General features: G+C 41.5%; 1 protein-coding gene across 1 annotated transcript in view; it reads right to left on the reverse strand.

Annotated features, from left to right (window-relative positions):
- LOC142042644 (contactin-4) overlaps nt 1–22,922 on the reverse strand; it is a 307,150-nt gene that overhangs the window by 68,134 nt on the left and 216,094 nt on the right. Inside the window, exons 6-8 of the mRNA XM_075052777.1 lie at nt 17,532–17,735; nt 10,231–10,333; nt 9,411–9,595 (exon numbers count right to left, since the gene is read on the reverse strand). Coding sequence (XP_074908878.1) covers nt 9,411–9,595; nt 10,231–10,333; nt 17,532–17,735 — 492 coding nt within the window. The remainder of the gene's footprint in view (nt 1–9,410; nt 9,596–10,230; nt 10,334–17,531; nt 17,736–22,922) is intronic.

The raw sequence follows: 22,922 nt of genomic DNA on the forward strand, positions 1-22,922 counted from the left end.
TCCATTGAAATTAAGGTTATTGTAGTAACTTAGGCCTCCATGATTATAGGCACTACTTTGGGTCCAAATTCTCAGTCTCGTCTTAGATTAGGGCCATATCTACCAGTACTGCCATAGGAAGATCTTCCATATGTATGAAAAATCTCTGGACTCAGTAATTGTATTAATGACATTGAACAAACCTAGGAAGTCTGAAAGCAGATACTGGGTTTACATTTTGGTAGAATTTGGGGAAAACTGGTACTGGCAGTTTTCAGACACTTATGAGATTATATTTTTAGCTGTGTTTCACATATTTTTATCAGAGTTTGTTGTTTGTTGGCTATTTTTAAATAGAGGTTAAGTTTAGCCAGACTCCACATGCAAATCAAATTCCACTAAAATTGCCATGTGTTTTTGCAGACCATACAAAACCTCTGACCTTCTTATGTTACCTTCATAAACCCTATCTGCCTAGATATACCTACAATACTTTTCAGAAAGTCCCATTAAAAAAGAGAGCAAGTTCAGATTTTTTTAATGGTCATTTGCCCTGTTTTGACATAAGAAAATCTGAGAGACTTAGTAGGAAGATATTACCAGCAGAGGTCTCCAAGAACCTGGTTAATACTTTTCCCCATGTAATCAGATTTTAAAAAAAAGTAAGATTATTCAAAGACAGGTAACAACTTTATATATCTCCTTTGGATAGGGACAGGGGCCAGAGAAAGGTCTGAAAGGATAAATGAAAAAATATCTTATGAAAATGGTAAGTTCAACGTACAGTTGGTATGATTATACCTAAAATACTGGTATGTCTACCATGACGTGATGCTGGATATACGCATTCAGAGAGCTGAGTGCCTTTTAAAACTGTGTTCAGGCCGTGACAGATGTGTGCTTAATGCCACACCGACCACACCACACACTTCTCTTCTCACGGTGCCTACAAAGCACAGAAGAAAGCTGAAGAATTTTGCACAGCACCTTAACTCCAAGGGACTTGCAAAAATAGCAGAAAGGTGAACTGAACGCAATGACAATGCGGAAGCAAAAGAAGTAGCTGAAAAGGAGAGGCAAGCAGTGTTTACTTCTCCGACTGCCCCTCCTGCCCCTGTAATACTTTAAGCTTGTTTATTATCTGTATCTAAGGAGATATGAAAGGGAAAGCTTTTAAATGTAGGAAGATGAAAGTCAATTCTGTCATCTGGAGTAAGAACTTGAACAATTCCATCGAGTTGAGACACGCTGCGCTACTGCAATAGGTTCAGTGGCTCAAGGACATTTGCAAATTAATCATGAATTTACATATTTACTATTCTAACAGCATCCAACTCATAATTTTGAAGGGAGTCTTACGATACCATGAAAGGAGCTCTATAAAAACCACACAGATCCATTCGTCTTTTTTGCAGTACTGGGTGTTTTACTGATTTCCCACATGAAAACAAAAAAATCCAGACAAAACAACTGAAAGTAACCTGTAAAGCAGGAAAACCCATGAAAGGTAAGGTGTGCTCTATAACATGTAAGTGTATGCTATGTAAAAAGAAAGATAACTCTTGTGTGAGAAGGAAAGAAAATTCAGAATTTATCCTTATTTCAGGCAGACTCCCCAAATAAGGAAAATTCTCACCCAACACAGCAAAAAACTTTACCTGTCAAGTCTTTCTGCTGTACTTTGCAGGTTGCACATCTGAACTCCTGCCCTAAGTAACAGCGCCGAGATTTAAACATGCGGTGCTGGAAGCGCTGGGAGCTGCCACCCCCACTATTCATTTTACTCTTTTGTGCAGCACCCGCAAGCCACAGTCTTGCACCGTGCACCACTCTTCACCTCCTCCAGTTATTTTAACCGGTTAAGCTTTCCATCCTAAAGCCATTTATGATGCAGACAACTACAGAATGAGCATAATAGGTCAAAAAATAAATCTCAGTGAAAACTGGAGGAGTCCTTTGTTTCACAGGAGCTTCATTCTCTGCTGCTCTTTGGGAGACTTTTCTAATTAGGTCAACCTCTCCTTTCAACAGCTCATTTCAGAGAATAGCAGGCACGCTCTTGACTTAATCTTGAGTAATACACAAGGGTTGGTTCATGCAGCAAATACGTTTGAGCCACCAAATGAGAGTCACCATAATATAATGAAATTTGACAGCCTCCCATTGGGGATCATACCAATACATGGTAATGTGACACAAGATTTCAAGCATGATAATTAAAATAATTCAAATAAGGATATGAAACCAGCTCCACACTACAACATTTTCTGGCATAGCGACATTATTTGAGATAATGACAAGGTTTAATTTGTGACTGGTAGTAGTGCTCTAGAAAAAGTCCTTCAGATCATTTCAGTCAAGCTGACCAAAGATGAATTCTTTCATATGATGAGTCTGGAAATATTTTGGCCCTACGTGGAGTACTTAGATATTACTGGCCTTGGAAACGTCCTGGAAGAAAAATCTGGTACTAAAGAAAAAAAATTACATGGAAGCTGATTAAGAATTCATCTGAATTGCAAGAAAAAATCATATGCTAAATCTATAAAGTGGAAGAAAAAGCTTAGAAATCTAAGCATGACTCTTACATAAGGATAGCTTTAAAGAAAAATATCCCCCTCCTTGGTGATGAGAGCTGTCTGGAATTTGTACTCAGGGGGACAGAACAAAAATGATGACAGCAGTCCGAAAAAAACCTGTTTACCTTTGATCACCTTCCAGTCTTCACCAATGCAAAGAGGGGCAATTCAAACCAGGTGAGTAGGAAAGTATGCCCAAATATACTCTTACTTCTCTAAGACCAAAAAGTCCAGAATGAGTCTGTCCTTCATTGTAGTAAATTGAAAGGCAAAAGTGGGCACTGGAAAGCTGGACCACAAATCATGTCCTAAACAGCATTTGAAAATGAAATGACACAGCTGGTGATGATGCATCACATCAGAAACAAGTAACAAAACCAAAGAATTATGGGAGCAATGTGAGACATAAACCAGAAATAGATCTGTAGAACTTTGCAATCGTCTGTGAGTTCAAAACAACCAAAAAGACTAAAGCAAATGAGGTACTAATAACATATACAGAATCCAATTCTCAGTTGGTGTATATTGATTTCAGTGTTCCTAAGCCAATTTATAGCAGCTGATGACCTAGTGCAGGCTGTGTAATTCATCATTAATGGCAGATGAAAGGCTGAATGACTTGTCCATTACTATATCTATTCGGAGAAGATTGACACTGAGCCCAGGATCAGAAAAGTCTAAAGACCAGAAAGCCAAGCATAAGAAGTAAGAAAAACAGATGAGAAAAATACATGAGTAATTAAAAACAAAGAATGCAGCCAGTGTATAAGGTTTGTGCAGACATCATCCTGGTGCACGTGTCATCCTGGTCCAAATGGGGATATAGCTTCTGTAAACGAAACCCGTATGTCTCTAATTTGTTATCCTTCCCAATGATCACAGGAACATGAAACCAGAGTTTAAGTTATCACTTTTCCTCTTCTCTTCCTTTCCTTCTCTTAATCCCTTCCTCTTGACCTCTACTGCCAATTAAGGACTATGTGAAATCTATACAACTTCAAAGCTATGCAAATCCTCCACCAAAGTCATTTGCTTGAATGTTGCACCCAAATGATCTCCATTTGCCTGTGTTTTTGGAAAGTTCACCAGATACTGCCACTCCAGCAGGATGCCTCCTTTCTGCCTCTCTAGAAGACTGACCACAATAAACCAGCCTGGGAGTTGTGCTTGGGACCAAAATATTAAATATCAGAGGAAAAGAAACAGATGAAAATGTGAAGGAGTTAACCTAGCTGATAAAAATACTTAAATTGACCCTACCTTTTATTTGCCTGCTGTTCCATATGCTATTCTGCACCATTACATGATTTTCTCCACAGTTATGCCAGGCACCAAAGGTCTGTAGGTATTACAGGCACGTTCATAAAGACCAGTCCTCAGGGATCTGGTTATTTTTTATCCCTGACGCTCTAGACTGCAGCTACCCAGGGGAGTAAGGGAGGTGTGGGGTGCTCTATGAGTAGCCTTCACACTTCATTTCTCATACCTATTTGTATTTTTGCTTCTCCTGCTGGAGAGCTATTTTTCCAAGCCAAAATGATAATAATTCGAGCACTTTTTCTGAATCTCCTAAAATTTGATTTCTCTATAAGCAGGCTTCCAGCAATCCCTTGGAAAAGTGGGGAGAAACATGCCTGTTCTCTGTGCAGAAACTTGTTCTGGATGCAAGACTTCCCTTGGGCAGCAAATTATTCAAAACTCAGACTTACTCCCTCCTGCACTGAAGTCTGAGATAATATATATTCCACTGGCAAAAGTCAAGACATCCTCCATCTGAGCAGTGATTTTCCCCAGGACGAGTGTAACCAACCGAGATTGGGCACTGCAATGACTGCTCCCAAGGCCAACCGCCCCTTTCTGGAAGGACGGATTTGGCTGTTGCCAAGCATTTAAGTGGTGATTAACCGAGAGTTAAATTGGCACAATATTCTGAAACAACATAGGATTTGAGAACTTTAAATAAAATGAACATGGAGATGCTTGAAGGTGAGAAATCAGTTGGCAATGTATCTGCGTAACAGGTAGCAAACTGGGTTTTCTCGTGAGGCATGTAAATTGTAATTAATAATAAAATATATACTTGTCCTATTTATGTGAATTTTTATCAGTCCAGAAACTCATTTTATTTCAAGTGGCTTTGAATTTTCAGCAAATTATCTGTGATCTGGGACCTAAACGGAGTACAGACATACAACTGCCTGATTTTCACTTATGCAAATTTCCTTTTTAGACTCTAGCCATAATGAAGAGCATAATATGATTTACATTTGAGGTTGTTTTTATAGAGTGGCATAAAGTAGCTTTCACACAAATAAAACACAGGGCCACTGATGAAAGGGGGACTCTTTTCACTGCAAAATTAAGGAGATGCATAAATTCCTGGTGGGACTTTGATTTGAGAAGTATTTAATCTGAAAAGTGGTCCAGCCAATTAAATGGCTTCTGCTGAATACCTTACAAAATGCTGCAAAGAACTGTAATCAGTTACAAATAAGTCTGTCTCTCTGCTAATGTGGATCTGCTTCACTGACGCTTTTAGAAACCACTTTAACTGTAATATTTTCCTCCTCACCTTGGCTTGCCAGCAAGGTGCTGGGTAGGGACTGGATGAGCTCAGGCCAGAGGGATGCTGGAGGACCCTGGAGCAACCCTGGTGACACCGAGTCAGCACCCGCATCCCAGCTGGCCAAAACCGAGCTGTTTCGATACTTGGATATTTTCCCGCTCTTCTAGGCTGCATAAGACAGTGTTGATCTGACTGGAAAGCCCAATGCCAAATTGCATGGTTTTGGTCATAATTCTGGCAGCCGTACGTTCCCAGCGGTGGTGCAGCTCCTCAGCCCCAAGCACCCCTGCCTATACTGGGGTGCCCGTTTCCAGCCCAGCAGACCTGCCTGCATGGTGGAGCAGCCTCCCCCAGTGCTGCTTTCTTAGTGCTGTCGCTACCAGCCCCATTGAACATGCTTATATTCGGATCACCTTGACCTGCAGCTATTTTTCTCTGTTTTCTGTTACTCAGACTATACATGTCATTGGGGTGGGGGATATCAAGATGTTGCATTGTCTCATCAGATAGAGTCGATGCAGGAAAGCCTAAATGCACACTGAAGTGGAGCCCAACCAGTAAGCACTGGCACAACCACCTCATTTCACACTTTGCATAAAAAGATACACTCATATTTTAAAAAAGGCCAGGAGAGCAATACAATGGTGTGGTGGTATGGAGACCTTTAACGATGGTCAGTGGGGAGAACCTGGCCAAGGCACGTCAGCAGAGCTGTAGAGGGGTAAAAGGCTCTCGTCTGTTGTGGGAAAGGCTTTGAGCACAGACATAAGCAGCCACAACAACGCCTTATGAGTTTGTTGTGCTTGTGCATCTGCCCATTGCCTCTTGTCGTATGCTCAGGACAACCTTTGGGTTGTGACTGTCTGTCTGGTGAAGGAAGATCTGACTGAAATGGCATCTAAACTTAACATGAATAAAACAACGTCCGCAGGGATAATAAATAACCATCTCCTTGATGCTGGTTTTATGAACAAAAAGGCAACTTCTTTTTAAACTAGCTGAAAAAAAAAAAATTGTTGGCATTGTTTTTTGCTCAGCACATAAATCTTAGCCTCGCGGAGGGTTATCAAATTTAAAATTTATGAGCAGCCAGATTAAAAATAGAATCAGGTCAATGGGAGTGCTTCTGAAATGCTGCGTGTCAAAACACACAGCTGACGGCACGGTGGACCCTCGCTGCTGAGTTCAATGGCAAAGCCGGCACTCAAAGCAGAGGTGTCGGGGCAGCCAGCGCCGTGGCAGTGATGTGCTCCGGCCGTGCCGATGCTGGCTCGCACCAGGGACCTCACCTGCCTCAGCCACAGGGATTTGGCTGGCACGGGGTCTGCGGGGAACAAGCTGCAAAGTCAGGGATGCAGCACGACATGCATTTATGGCTGCTAAACGAGGGTGGCAAAGAAGAGGTTTTGCGGTTTGATTTGCTAACTCTCAGGAGCTAATTTGAGGTACGTGGTATCTGGTTAGGAACGGCAGACAGAACAGGAGACTTACGGCAACAAAACAAGTGATATGTTGTTCAGAGTTATAATAGTCAAGGAAAGAGGTATAAGTCACTGTAATTGCATTAACATCAACATCTCTTCTGTCATGAAGGTCTATCTATCAAGTAGGACATACAGCACTCAGAACAAATGCTTTTGGAGGGCAATAAAACACAGCCTGTTGCAGGGGCTCAAAGCACAGAAAACGGAGGAAGAACAGATCTTACACGTTTAATTAACCTTTCCTGCTGCAACGAGAATGTCAAACAACTTCAGTGTCACTGATATGCTAACACAGGAAAAAAATAAACATTGATACAAGAATGAAATACAGCAAAAGCCAACCTTCCCTGACAACTTCCAGGAGCACTGAAAGAAGCTGACAATAGAGGCAATGCTGGGTTACCTACAGCAAGCAGGCAAATTTGAATTTAATTTTCTTTTTCTTTTTTTTTTTTTTTTTTTTATTTTATACTATGCAAAGAGGAGGATAACCGAGTTTAAAGAAGTCACACCGTTAGAGCCAGATTGTCATCTCCAGGGCACACGTTGTGACAGAGCATGTCACTGCGCATAGACGGCACATCCGACCGCCCATATTTCATCCTCCAGAGCATTCCCTGCTCTGGGCGCCAGCCCCAACGCGCCAAAAGTAACCTGAAAACCTCTGCCAACATTACAGTTGTACTTCAATAACAACATAACACTTCTCAGCTTTAAAAAGAAAAATTATTAAGGAAAATTACTTTGTTTCAACTATTCACATAAAATGTTTACAGTAAGTTACTTTCCCTAAAAAACCTTCACTGCCACATGGAACTCCAGAGCCTAGCTTACAAGGCAAGGTTTTTTTTTTTTGAGATCTCTTTTCAGTACTAAATGGCCACCAAACACAAGCTATCCTTGAAAACTGCATAAACTAGTAACTCATCATCGTCAAGACAACAAAGATGATATTTTAGTCAATTATCTTTAAAACCAGTAACCAGCAGAGGTGGCAGGCTAACACCTCTCCATAGGGAACTCCTCTGCTCACATGAAGAAAAGCGGATGTAAAGACAGTTCCCAGAATCACAAACAGAAGGAGAGGAGGACACTCCTCTTCCCATAAAATCTCGAGCTTCTTTGCTGAAATGCCATCTTGAGTGTGAAAACCAGCACTAGCCACAGTGGCAGCTTTTGTGTAGGATCTGCAGTCCTCCAGCAATGGAATCCAGACTGGTAAATTCATTATGGTAATTAGATTATAACTTAATATATGCTATGGTGGGAGTATACCAAAGGCTCAATTTACTGCTTTGCAAGAAAGGCAGGTTTGGCTGTGGGTTGAGCAAAATTGTAAAACTGATGAGTCTTTTCATTTACTACTCACATGGGAAAAATCAAGAGAAACATGCATTGTTTGATGAACAGAAAAATAAATCTTCAAGTCTTTTAATTAAAAAAAGAAAACCCAGTTTGAATCAACCCCAGGTTCTTTCCTTAACATGAAAGATTTCACTTTGTTTTTGTTATTTCACTCCTTTTTAAAAGAAGAAGCGTTCACTTGAACTGGAAGCCCCAAAAGTTCTGACTTCTAAATGAAATGTATTTTAGAAGTATTTCCAATTTTAAACCATCCTTATATATGCCTTAAAAAAAATAAAAATTACATTACTCACCAAATTCAATCCATTTTTGCCAGGAAGGTTAGTTCCTAAACTCTTTTTCTGTGGCAAATCTACTATAAATCAAAAACATTCCTCTCATCTCTGGAGTTCAACCCAATCTTCCCTGCTTAAAGAAGTTGGGCCCTCAGGAGCATTTGGGGGAGAAAAAACTGAATTTCTCTCCCTGTGTTCAATAAAAAATGACACTCTATTATGCTCCTGAAGACGGTAACAGGGCAGCAACAAAAGAAAGATTTTTATGATGGTGGGGAGATCTCCGCTCACCTACATGTGGGGCATGTAACCTGCAGCCTTCTCCCCTCCAAAAAAATATCAAACAGAAACTAAGCACCAAACCAACAGCCCATTCGTACCTCTAAAACCCCTCTCTGTGACTCTCATTCACCTCTACGTGGGTAAATCCACAGTAAATCAGAACAAGTAAAACTTTCCCCCTGCAAGCTTGGTTTATCCCCTAGAAGCATTTAATTTGTTTTGCAAGATGGGGCTGTTTCAAGCAGAAATGTGGGGATAGGCAGACACTTGTATCAGGATTAGAGGTACTAACGCATCTTCTACTTAACACAGAAGGCCTATGAACCTGAAATTTTACATTTTTATTGTGCCTGGATCAATGGCTCTGATTCCAGTGTAAGAAGAGCAGGTGTAGGAAGTCTTTGGGTGAAGAGGAGTCTGCTGGCTGTGACATGGTTAAATCCCAACTTTCCAGGCTGTGCAACCAGTGATCCGTCTTGAAAGCAGTCCTTAACTGATTATAAGCCATTAACATTTATTAACACAAGCTGGGGCAACACATAGGTAATATATCCCAAGTTGTAACCACGACAATGCTCCACCAGAATACCTGCTTTACCTTCACAGCCACAAGAAGGCAAATGAGGCGTTCACAAGTGTTTTCTGCATGTTACCATGCCAATGTCCTTCCAGCAATGCGCTTTTGCTCCAACTGCTCTGATTCTCAATTAATATGCACCATTCAGACAGGTTTTATTTCAAATTACACCCTTTTTGAGATGTGCTGTTTGTAAAAGAAAGTAATTTTAAAAATATCCCCCAAAATTACTTTCTCACAAAATATTTACTGCATATTGCACTTGATACAATAAAACTCCCTGAAAGTAGGCAGTCTGCTTACCGTAAAATATCAGTTGTCCTCGTGCCACGTTTTTCCCTCTCACATTTTCAGCTACACACTCATAGAGTCCAGCATCTTCTTGCTGAAAATTTGGGATTTCAAGAAGTCCACTTGATCTGTGTCTCCTAGCTTTTCTGGGTATCTGTTTCCCATCCGCTCTCCTCCAGCTAATCGTAGGAACTGGGCTAAATAAGAAAATTAAAGCAAAATAAGACTTGCAGAAAAAGATATGGGTCTTGTTCTGATAAGCTCTCATTTGATCAACTTAACACTGTTTCATGTTTGAGGATGATGAAGACATGGTCAGTCTGAAGACTCTGGCACAGGATCTGGAGCAGTTTTATTATGGGTGGCTTATATATAATATAAATATACACATGTATACCAATGGTGTATCACTCACACACGTCTTAAAAGCATGAGACTCTGTATTATTAAAATGCTGTTTTGACAAAGTTGAATTTGGGGTTCTGCTGTGACAATACATCCATTTTCGTACCAGTCCCACATTTTGATTTTGGAAGTGTTGCCAGTGTTTACTCTAGAAACAAGGGATGTGTTTTAAGTGTTGCATGAGACCTCAAAATAGATGCACAAACACATCTTTACAAAATAAGTTACATCTTCTCTCTTCCTTGGGAGTTTGTATTTTTGGTGAGCAAAGCCCCTGCTCCCCAAGTCCTTTGTCTGCTATGAATGCTTGCAATAAGTAACTCCTGCTGAGGAAAGTGAATGATGAGGAAATCCAGCAAACTCTGCAATACAGCACTATGAAAGTGAGAAGCTGAAGCAATAATAATAATAAAGGATCTAAACTTACTTCCCCAAGGCAAAGCACTCCAGTTTCACTGTTGTTCCTTTTGCAGATGGAACTGTTTCTGGGAACTGCACTTCTATTTTCGGCTCATACTCTCCCATCACCCCTGTGAACATAAAATAGATGCTAAGGCTTCGTTGAATTTTTGCAATAAATTCACAAGTGTTCCCGTGCTAGCACAGAGCTGTTCTATACATCATTACTTGCCCAATTAATCCATTCATTTTAAACATGGCCTGTTTCTAACGGCCGTGTAGTGTGGGCTCTTCTCCCATTTACTGCCAGAGGAAAATCTGAACCAGCGCTCCACACCATCTGCCAAAGATTAAAATTTCTTTATGGCTCTGTTGCTTTTTGCTTTTGAATATTCAGGATTTTTGCAGGTACCTTGTGAAATAAGGAAAGCAATAACAAGGGAGGTTCACCACCTTCTAGAAAATGAAATGCGGAACAAATAGCCATTAGAAAAAGTTTTAAAAGCACTGGAGCTAATCAAGGCTTCTATTAACTTCAAGGATTTAGATGCGCAGAGATCATATACTCTTTGGGTAATTTCTTTATTTTTACTGCCCCAGTAAATCATGTATCGTGGCAGCCTCTTTATGAAATTGTGTTTAAAAATTTGTGCACATAAAAAGGCCATTATATTCATGATAAATGGCTACATTTCTAGTCACTGTACTGTCTTAAAACCGGCACATATAATTTCACCAATAGTGATTATCAGCTAATTGATGATTGCAGTTTAAATTTTAACTGCACAGTGCTTCCTGGATGTTGGCCAAGCACGGGGCAGGCGAGGAACGTGCAGGCTGTGAGGCAGGAACGGTGCTGGATCAGACCAGATGAATACCACCAGGATGCACGAATACAGAAATGAGATAGCACGAGTAACACCGAAATGAGAAAGCATGAGTTTGCAGAGATATTCAGATAATTCAGGGCTGCTTATGGTGGCCCATGATGGCAGTGCTGCTTCCTCTGCCCCTGTTTTGCAAAGAGGATGCAAGAAAAGCCTTTTTTTCTTTACTTTTTCACAGTTAACAGCTTTAAATCTGAAAATGCTCATTATGAGGCTTACATCAAGCCTACCTTTACTTGCTGACCTGTATATTACCTGTTCTGGTGCAATAGCAGGTTACATCATCTTTTTTCCAACCCGTTAATTGCAAATAAGCATTGCTGCCACATTATATAAAGAGTAGCTGCTGCACAACATCAGTCATCAAAATTAAATGCATTTATTAACAATACGAATACTCCCTCCATAGTCATGTCCTGGCCAGCACATATAGCAGGAAACCCGTGAGTCTGTGTCAGCGCTCCAGCATTTACATACTATACAAACAAGAATTACGGGGCACGCTGCTCATTAGCCCTCTGCATGTTAACACTGCAGCCCTGAAGGGGTGGAAGCGTCTGTTACAGTTAACATCATGGAAGATCCCCTCTCTTCTAATGATTGTGACTTGCCAAATCCTCGCAATCTTGCCTGAATTTCTCCAGACTCCGTGCTAAACGTCTGCTGGGTGAGCTTCAGCCGAGCCAAGAACAGCTACTGCCCAGTGGTGTCCGAGGGCAAGGCTGGCTGTGAACATTTGGGAGCAGCAGCATTGTTTTGCTGGTATTAGAACTTACTCAGATCTTTTCCCAGAAGACTATTTCCACATTCTGCAACGAAGACCACAAATTTGGCAGAGGAAGTGCTTTTGAGGCTACGCATCCCACGAAAGCCTGACTGGATTCAGGCAGCTGCCTCACTTGGGAAGATGCTGGCTTTGAGATGCTGGAGAAATTATGGTCTCCATCACCCTCCTCGCGATGGCTGAAGAGCTCCTCAGTGCCTGTGCCACCAGCCACCCACCCCAGCCCAGGAAGGCAAGCAGAGGGGATGCAGCCCCCACCAAAACGACTCTGCAGGCTCCACTGGCAGCCAGCTGGAGGGTGGGAGATGACGCGGCGGCCAAATAACATGGGATAAAGGGAGCTGGCCCGAGGAGCTGCCTGCCCACCGACAGGCCAGCTACAAACCAGTAGTCCTCAAGAAGCAAAATCCATGAGAATGGTTCCTTCTTCTGCACCTCCTCCATTGCTGAGGCAGGAACTCGGTCCCCTTAGGCAAAGCAGGCTGTAAAGTATAGTGTGACACTAACGGGCTATTTAGGAAATTAAGGCAGAATGTATTATTAATACATTATTCAACTGACAGAGCAGGAGACAGGAATGGGAGGGAGGAAAAATGGCTTTTTTTGCCTTCTCTTCACTTACTCCTTTTATTGTTCCCGTTTCTTTGCCTTGGGCTGTGACTGGAGAGCCTTAATCCCAGGGGTGACAAAACCCCAGACCAGGATGGGAAGGCAACCTGTAGGCTGTAGGACATTGGCTCTGGCAACCGCTACTGCCTCTTAGAGTTTGCAGTAACACTGGTAAAACAGCTGCCCTTACAGTCCTAACCACTTAAAAATCAGGACTCGTACCTGGAAAAATCACAAGGCTCCCAATGCAATTACAACCTACCTACACAGACGCACATATATATAGGGTATGCTCTGAGTCCTGCCTTCTCAGCTTTATAGGAGAAACATCAGTGCAGTTAAGATACCTCTATCCCGAATGCAAGACCATTTCCATGCAGACAGTCCTTATTTTTCCCGCTGTTCCTGGATGATTTAACATCTGACTTAGCTGTGCAGGCGGAAAGGACAGGGGAGAAAATAAAAGAGTAAAATAGGCACGAGGTTTGTAGCTTGGAGAACGTTTCCAGTGTCATGGCACATCAGATGCTCTACATGTTTGCATTTCAGAGGCTTTCGTATTTTTCTTCCAATTTCAAGGCTTAAAAAACTTGCTTTTGGATGAAAGTCCCATGAATTCAGAAGCTAGCTAATTTGTCTGAGGAGATGATATGCATTTCCTGACAACACCTGTGAAATGTTAAAGTTTAATTGGCCCATACAGCTGCCGCTGATGGTAATTTTATTCCAGGACTATTTCAGTTCCTTCCTACTATATTACTGTTTTAATTCTGATGTAAAAATCCAAAGTGCGTTTTAAAGAGAAGAAGTAAAATACTGCAAGAGCAGTGGCTGTGAACACCTGGGTGTTTCTAACAGGCTTTGGCTGGTGTTTGCTGCAGGGTCGGGATGGCCCAGAGGGTCCCAAACATGCTGCTGTGGCGGTGGGGACGGCATCCCCGGGTATCCATGGCCCTTCCCAGGGTCACGGTGCGGAAACCGTGGCCTTAACAGGGACACAGCAGCCAGGGGCAGCCAGATGATGGACACTGGTTTATTAAATGGAGGAGACAGCGCTGCAGGTTTGTTCCCTTTCCTCCCTCTCTTCCAGTCCATATCCCACCGTGAACTGCCAGAAGGCTTGTTTGGGAAAGAGCCATTCAAATATAAACCCTTTTTCTGTCTGAGCTGCAGTAAGCGCTACAATACTAGCGGATGCCTTACTTCAGGCTTTAGGATCATTCTCAGCCTTTGGTGCCATATACATTTAGCTCTTTATTTGATTTCCTACTGTGAAAATAGCTCAGAGAGCTCTTTCTCCACAACTGGTGCCAACTGGTATGGTCAGGACTAACTCGCATTCCTGCAGAACCCCAAGCCAAAACCCAACCTCAATACCTTGGGAAGTCTAGAAAACCATAATATCTTTTATTTTTTCCTTTTATACACTAGCACTTACACGATGTGAAAGGGAGAGCTGCTTGTCATTCCTCAAGACCTGTGCTGGAATATAGGTGCACATTTCAGGAGAACAGGTCCCAAACCGTAAATGTGCCATTTCAGGGACTGCTACACTTACATGATACTGTATTTAGATCTTTCATCCACCTGCACTGTAAGCATCCTCACCGTCACAAATCCATACAGCTACATAAAAGTATTTAAACAGGGGGTGACTGCATGCATTTGTGGGAGTGAATTAAGAGGGCCAGAGGAAAAACGTCCTTTTCCCAGCACATGCTGTACTTTGTACACTGTATTTATCATCATCAGATAACCTTTGTCCATAGAAGCAGAGAATTTGAGCTCACACTGACCGTGACAGCTGCCTCGGCAAGGTCTGTTCCTACCACCATCCCGTAACCCTCTATGATATTTATCTCTCCAAGGAGGAAAAGCTGTCTGAGGATAACTAATGGCGTAAGAGGCACCTTCTGCTTCCACAGCACAGCAACAGGGAAGGAACCAGAGTTCTGTCAACAAGAGCATGTACCGGTGGTTACAAAAAGCTGCTGCAAACAACATCAGGAGATCTGTAATTCCGGAGCTTTGCAGCTGAAAACAAGCAAAAGAGAAGGACAAAAGGCACAGGTGGGGAAAGCAATCTGCCTACAGGATCTGATTTCATCCCCTACACCCATATCTTTTCCTTTTACAGATTACAGCTCAAAAGCCTGGCATTGTAAAGCAAGCAGCGCTTTAAAAAAACATGCTGAAAAGTTGTTTTTTCCAGGATGATTACATTCAAGTAAAATAACCATGACAAAGATGGCAGGTATTCAACGTAAAAAGCCTAAATGATTCACAACTGAGTCTAGAAAAATTAATGCCATAAATCAGAGAAGAAATGTGAAAAGAAACCTTGGGGTTCTCACGGGCGAGATTTCAGCCCAGCATATGCCGTCCTGCAGACCCAGCCCTGCAGCAGTGAGCTGCTCTGGGTGAATGAGGACTGTTCACCTGTTCAAGGAGCAGTCTGAGCATTGGCAGTGGTAAGAATACCCACCACATAATTCATACACTTATCTGTTAAAACAGTTGAAATTCTTGATATCGAACAGCATAGGGTCAGCCAAACTGTGAGCATCTGAACTCTGTTTTCTTCCTACAGCTCCAGAATTGGGAATTTTTAAAAGTTTTTGAGTGAGAGATTATCATCAGCATAAAAGGAAAGATTCTTCTCTTTTTCTCTCTTCAACTCAGTGTGAAATAATTAAAAAACCAAATACAGGCGCTATTCTTAGTTCTACATGACCAGTATTCCTCTTGTATAGTGTCTTCTTCCACCATTTATTTCTTTCAAAGTAACGGGGCTATGTATCAACTACAGGGACCCATAATTAATTTTGCATGACAGCAAAAATGTTTTGCATTTAAACATAACTGATGTTTGAGAAAAACAGAATTTCACAAGGAGATGGTTGTAAAGTACCTGGATTTTGGGGGGAATTCACGGAAAGTATTTCAATACGAAGCCACCCAGGCAATAGCTTAGAAACTTCTAGCAACAGACAATTTTATGAAGGGTGCATTGGAGAAGGTCAGACTGTCCCAGCTGGAACACCAGCCCTCCAGCCCAGGGCTGAGGGGCCTCAGAGCAGCATCAACTCCTCCATAACTCAGGAGCTGCCGGGGGGGCAGGGGACCCCCCAGCCCTTCTCCCGAGCTGCACCAGAGCCCCTGCAGACATGGCACCTTGCTGCCCGCCCAGGCAGCAGCCAGAGGAGCAGCTCAGTACATGTAAATCAGTTGGGAGAGGTACATTATGAATTTTTTTCCACTTAACTCACTAATTGAAATTAAATGGAACTGAAACATTAATTGTTGATGAGCTAGCCTCCAAGCCTACTAATTTAATGATAAAGTGTTGTAAGGAAAAAAAGCATGTCATATATATTAAGATACTCTGGACATGTCAGTTATGGATACAAAAGATAAGCAAGACGCATTTGCCAGTGGAAATACAATGTGCCTCACATTTTACTCTCTTCTGTTGTTCACACTTCTGAAGCAACATACATAATTTCTCTTTTCAAGTGTGATAGTGTTTTATATCAGATTTTGTAGAGATACTCTATGTGCAATGAAAAATTGAGACCTGATTTTTAAAATGAAGCTTGCCTGTAATACTAGTGCAGACTATTTTAAAATACATATTTAGCCCATGTTTGGCTTTCAGTAAAGCCATCTTTGGCTCTACAGATACAACAGCACCTTTCTAGTTTAACTCAGGAATGTATTCCCCAGCCCCTCAGAGGTTCAATTAAAGTTTCATATCTTTAATAAACAGCAGAGTGCACTTCAAAGGAATTGGAGAACATTCTTGTGAATTACCTCAGGAAGGCAATCGGTCCCTGTAAATAAAGCGGAGTGCACAGAGGAGTGATGCACTGGGGTAAAGCCCTTGGTGAGGCACTTTACAATCAGGCTGCCTAGCAATCATCCCAGCATCAGCCCCATCTCAGAACAGAAGCAGACATCGAGCTTGATTGTGATAAATGGAAGCACTTTCGGCTAGGTGAGGTTTGCATAAAAGTCCTGTTAATGTAATACTTAAAAATATTTCTTTTTCAACACTGAAAATGTTAGTATGAGACAAATTTAAATATTCCTCTTTTTCATACATTAGACGACTTAGTCTGGACTCAGAGGGACAGATTTAGTGCCACTGTGTTTATAGAAATGCAGCCTGCCCTGTAATGGAGAACAGATCTGGCACAGACCTGGAAAAGCAGCTGTCTTCACCCCTCTCAGCCTAACCACGGCGCTTTCTTGTTACCGACAATGTTTCCAAACTCCCCGTCTGCAGGAACCACGTTAATGTGAAGGGGACAGCTACGGGCAGGAGGCTGGCAGCAACAAGCCCGTATTTTACAAGCAAGGAAATTTTGTCAAATACCACTGGGTGACAACGGATCTTCTTCTAGAAGAAGTTTCTAACAATGCATTTCTATTTCTGGAACAAACAGCCTAACTGTTATCCTTTAAACAGACAAATTTTAATTAATTCTAATTGCAAATTAACATGCAAATTTATTTTTCTTATCTACTTAAAAATGACGATGATACAAATCAATTGTCTGTATAAATTTAGAAATCCTCTTTTGGTTTCTTCTCGCTTTTTTGTATTATTCCACAGACTACTAAAAATAGCACTAATTCTGCTGGGAAATACAACCCGAGCTAATAGTTATCGAAACAACAAAGTGCTTTTGTTCACTTTTGAGCTGCATAAAATGAGCAGAACTAGTATATCCAAACTCTGAAATCTATTTTATTTCCTGTCTTTGGCCAAGTATCACCAGGTTTTTCTTTTATAATTATTGCCTGATGTTCCAGTGGTGGGAAGAGTAACCTTGGCCACAGCATCATAAATCCCACCACTGTCTATGACTTTGAACCACAGCAGAGGTCTCCAGCCTCACTGAATCTCTTTGAAGGGGAAAATCGCTCCCTTTACTCTGATATAAATACTTCAGGCCATTTCTTAACTTCTGGGTGACAGCCAGTCAAGGAAAACAAAACAAACTCTCCAACCCCAGCCCCCAATTCCCCTCCTCTAAGTCCTACCGTCGTTCCTGAGGATGAGCGGGGTGGGGGGACCCAGGACCCTGCTGTTGGTCACCGTGTTCGTCACCACGCACGTGTAGTTGCCCACGTCTGAAGCTTCTACCTTTGCGATGTACAAATTCCCAGTCTCTTGAGAAACGAAGCGGCGATTGTCCTGGTGTACGAAGGTCGGGTATTCGTTGAAGATCCACGCGTAGGTGAGCTCTGGAAGCACAAGGTACCACCAGCGTTAGTGACAGGATGCACACCCTCACGGGCCACAGCGTGATGCTGGGCTCCATCCCAAGTCAGAGCTGGAGCCCCGAAAACTATTTTCTCCCTGTCCCCTTTGGTTAGGGAAATTGGATGTATCACAGCCCATGAAATGATAAAAAGGCTAACATTTTGCGAGTTCTCATCTTTATGGCTACAAATATGACTTCCCACTGTGACACTTCTGAGCCTGCACACAGATCTAATATTCTTGTGGATCCTTCAAGTTCTTCCAATCCAGAATATAATGCATTTTACAAGAATCTCACCTTTTTGTCATGAACACTTCAGCCTGACTCATGACTTTTCCTTTGTCTTTCTTATTTTTTTTTTTCCTTTAAATAGACAGTTTGCAGGAGGATCTGCCGAGCTGTGTTATCACACACTGTATGTTTTATTCCTTTGGAATTTCTGAATCAGCAAAACACTGAACACTAAATTAAGCAGCTGTAATCTTCTATATGACTAATTAGACAGTACTCCATGTTTTATAAGGCATCTTTGGAAGTTATTTGAGCAATAAAAAAATAAGTGAGAGAGATGCCGCAAGTGGTTGCAGAGTTTGTAAATGAGGTTAATGCAACATAACCCTATTATATTTGCCTAAGACTAATGCCCAAACACCCTGAAAATGTTTGAGGAATTAAAGTGAATACAAGATTGCTGTAGTTTTCTAAGGGAATACTAATTATACTAAAAAGCGTATTCTTAGTTTAATACTCTAATGAGTCATAACTGCAATTGACCTCAACTACCATTAGGTACTTTGGAAAATATATTCTGCCCTCATGTTCCACTGTTTACATATATAAGAGGCTGAATGCAGATTGTTGGCTTTTATTTATTTATTTTTAACAACAGGATTATAAAATGCCTGCTTAGACTTTTAGGAAGATATGATAATTACGTTTATGTGGGAATATCTAATCATCATATTTACACATGTGCATCTAATTATAAGTAACCTCATGCTGATGTCAAGAGGATACTCAGAGCAAACAAGGTACCACTTCTCAGCTGGCTTATTATTTTCTGCAAGTAGTTAAGTTTTTTTTTAATTTACTCTTGGTGAACAATTATCTTGTTCCTCCAGAAGCATCCAGCAATAGGTAAATAAACATCACTGCCCTGGAATACACAGAAGCATTTAAATTTGAGTGAATCTTCACGCAGCAGGGTTCCACCAAAGCTCCCCAAGCTCTGCAATACGGCAACATTTTGCATTGACTGTGGAATGGTGAATTGACCATGTTCCTCAGAAAAACACAGGACTGGGAGGGTCTTTCTGGATCAACAATCCCTGTCCCATCCTATCCTTCCCCAGGTTACGTAGTCCCATGCATAAATATACCCTAGAAGCAGCAAGGTTTTTGGCTCCCGCTTTTCTGTTGTAAGCTGGTATTACTTTAATTGCTAAGAACCCTCTAATTTCCAGGTTAAATATTTTCATTACTAGTCTATAGCTATGTGCTTCTGTACTAATGATGCCTTTAGCTTAAAGAGTTCTTGCCTCTTCACTGGTGAGAGCCATCAAGAGCCCTTCTGCCTTCATTTTCAAGACAGGCTTTCCAATCTTCTAATCGTTGTAGCAGCTTTTCCTACCCTCTGCCTTAGTTAAAAGTCTTGAATATTTGTGTCATTTGAGCTGAGTGCCAGGTTGGAAACCCTGGGTAAGCAGGTCACAGGAGAGCAGAAGGCAAATGTAAAGTTGTGTGGTAGTAAAGAGGTCTGATCAAAGACAGCACCAAATGGTGATGATCTGGGATTCCTCCACACAGAGGAACCCAACGCAGGGGGAACTAAGGGAGACCTATTTCTAGAGTGCAAAACACCAAAATCTCCCCAAAAGCCATCTTCAAACTCTATTAATTTCACTACATAAAACTGAGGAACATAATGAAGGTCTGATGTTACACCTCTGCCTTCCTTTCATTACAACAAATCATTGTCCAGAAAAATACAACTGCCTGAATTACACAGAATTAGATATATTAGATATTAGGAGCAGTCCATTATCGCTATATAATATTTAAAACAACTGGATAAGACTCTCTCTCTCTCAAATAACATGGGACTAATGGAATATAAAGCACAGGGAATAACGCAGACTGCAGCATCTGTAAGTGCATTTGCTTGTGTAGCAACATGTAAATAAATACTGTATCAAACTCACTTTGATTTCCTTAGAGATCCTAGTGCAATATTTATGTCTTTTCAAACTTGACGGATTTCTTTTGATAAGGTTTCACATACTAATTGCTCTGGAAGTGATAGACAGTTCACATCCCATAGGCAATTTGTAACAACTGTGTAAACAGACACTTAAAATACAGCCCGAGATGGCTCCTGGTGACTGCGCGTGATTGAAACATTTACCAAAGCTAGAGACACGGAGTCTTTCAGTACAAAGAACGAGCAGTAACAGGCAAGTTGTGGTTCTCTAATTACACATTAGGCTCTACATCCTCAAGGAATTCACTACAAACTTCCCCTTTCTAATTCTGGGCCCTTTTCATGTAACTTTGCCTAATTTACAACGCTTTTAATCTCCCCTTTAAAGGACATTCAAGTATTCACCTTCAGAATATTATCTGAAGATTTCTGACCCATATTTGCTGTTTTTAAAGACAAGCAGAAACTCCACTAGCTGCAATCCCACTGACAGCAGCAGAGCACCTGCCTGGTTATCCGCCGCAAAGACCTATGTCGTACTTTGATACCGTACTTTTCTTCACTGCCCTGATGGCCTGGATTTCCATGACAGACCAGAATGAGATGAAGATTTTTGGGTGGCAAATCTTCACTTCTGTAATGATTATCATCAGCAAGGACAGGAGGATGGAGAAGTCACTTGGACGTTTTTGGTACCGATGGTCTACGTACCCTGGCTCAATCCATCACCAGATGGAAGACATTCAACCCCAAAACTTTTCTTGCGCTACTGACTACATCAAGAGCCTTCTTCATCTACACAAATCTATGCCAACGGATCACACACACTTGGATACCTGGAATACCCACACTACCACCACGGGCACATGCTAGGAGGAGGAAAGTGGATTTATTTTGGCCAAGAGAATGCAGGTTTCTGTCCACGGGGTCACAAGTTGCTAGGTATTTGCTCTACTGGTCCAGAGCAAAGACAACAGAGATGGGGAAGAGTGTCCTAAATTAGTTAACATCACTCACCTACTGCAAAGGAGCCCATGGAAAATTTGGGCTTGTGAAGAGCAGTGGAAGTAACAGGCATGTTAGCAGAAGCTTGATTTGACTTTGGCCAAGATGGATGGTGGAAGCAATGGGCACAAACACGCAGAGCCGCGAATAACTCCCAGATCAGACACGTGGCAGGAAGGAAAGCCCACTGCACACCGGCAGACCATTAACCTCCTCTGCCACTGTAGTAGAGGTTTTCAGGAGAAGCTCAATCACACAGAAATAACACAGTACACTTACCATTAATATTTATGTCTCTGGGCTAGTGATCGGCAGGAGAACATGATACGCAGTACGGGGCGGGCAGGCAGGCTATACGGCTCCAACATTCATCTGTGCAACCACCACGCAGGAACAGTCTTGATTCAAAGCTCCACCGACAGCCTTTTATTCAAGTTGCTATTTCCAGAGTTGGTTTACTTAAACGTGTGTGGCAGCAACACCAAAAAAGAAGCCAGAAGCCTTTTTCTTCATTCCTTTTATCCTTTTCAGAAACTATCTCACACCAGTTGCTCATTCCATGCAGTACAGCGAACCCTGATGCTCAGGCTACCTCTGTGTTTCAGGACCAAGTGTATTAACCACAAACACACCCTGTATCCCATACAAATATCAATCAATATTTAAAAATAGAACCCAAGTCCTCTGCCACTATTGCATGGCTAAATATCATGGTTTAACAAAATTTAGAGCAGCCAGCAGTTGCCATCAACTTCAGCAATTAAAAAGGAAATAAATTATTCAAGCCACTTGAATATAGATTTAGGACGTTTAAGATACGCCTTTTCAATTTTATTATCAGACTGTAGACAAACTCTTTCCCCCCACCGCCAAGATGAAATATTCTGAGCCGCTTGCTAGGGCACCAGCAGAGAAACCCGGTAGCCCTGTGCCACACTGCAGGGGCGGAGGGGGCTGCAGTTCTGGGCTGCAGAACCCAGCGCCTTCACTCACCCTGGGGAAAATGGGAGACGCAAAGGAGTGGAAGTTGCATCACTCTGCCTTGCTGCATGGTTTTTGTCCGGTTTTTTTTTGTTTGTTTTGGGTTTTTTTGTGTTTTTTTTTTTTTTCCCCCTCGGCAAGGCACACAGCCCTCCTGGGTCCGCTTTTCCTGATCACATTCAGATCTCGTCATTTTTCTAAAGCATTCGATGATAAACTCTGTTAAAGCGTGAGTCTCTCCTGTGCTGCCCCGAGAATACTCTCTGCTCAAGACAAGAAACAAAGCTAAAGACACTGTAGATTTTAAACTTTCTCTAAATGATAGCAAGTGGTGAAAAAAGGTTACTGAAAGCTGAACAGAAATTCTGCTATGAGTAATTATTATAATTAGACAATATGGTTTACCAAAATAATGTTCTCTGGTCTTTTGTCTTGTCACACGCATACTATTTTGTCTTTGCCTTGTCTTTGCCTTTTAGTACAAGAAACTCTTTTCTTGATTCTTTTTTTTTTTTAAAGTCTCTTCCATAAAGTCAGGGCTGCCACCTAAAAAGGTCTCTGTAGCTATTATGGGAAAAGCTATTAAAACATCTAGATTATGGTAACCATAAAGCTGAATAGAAGAATGAAATTTTGAAATTAGTATTAGCCAAAAAATGGGGATCATTTATCATTTTTAATAAGAACATTGTGGTACAATACACTATTATTTTTTTATAGGCTTTACTGAAAGTTACAGAGATTAATCCAATCTTTAATGATTCCTATAATTTCTATGTTATCACCTACTATGTCACTCTCAGGTTGGACAGGCGGGAACTATTATCCAGTGTGAAACAAAAGATTTGCAGCTTTTCCTGTAAATCTTGATGCATAAAAATTAGGCTTATTATGCATGGCAAGAAACAAATGTGAAAATAAGAAAATCTTCCCTTCATAACAGTCCCAAGCAACCCAAACTATAATTGCAGTAGTACAGCA

This window comes from Buteo buteo, chromosome 21 (assembly GCF_964188355.1).
Source record: "Buteo buteo chromosome 21, bButBut1.hap1.1, whole genome shotgun sequence".
NCBI lineage: Eukaryota > Metazoa > Chordata > Aves > Accipitriformes > Accipitridae > Buteo > Buteo buteo.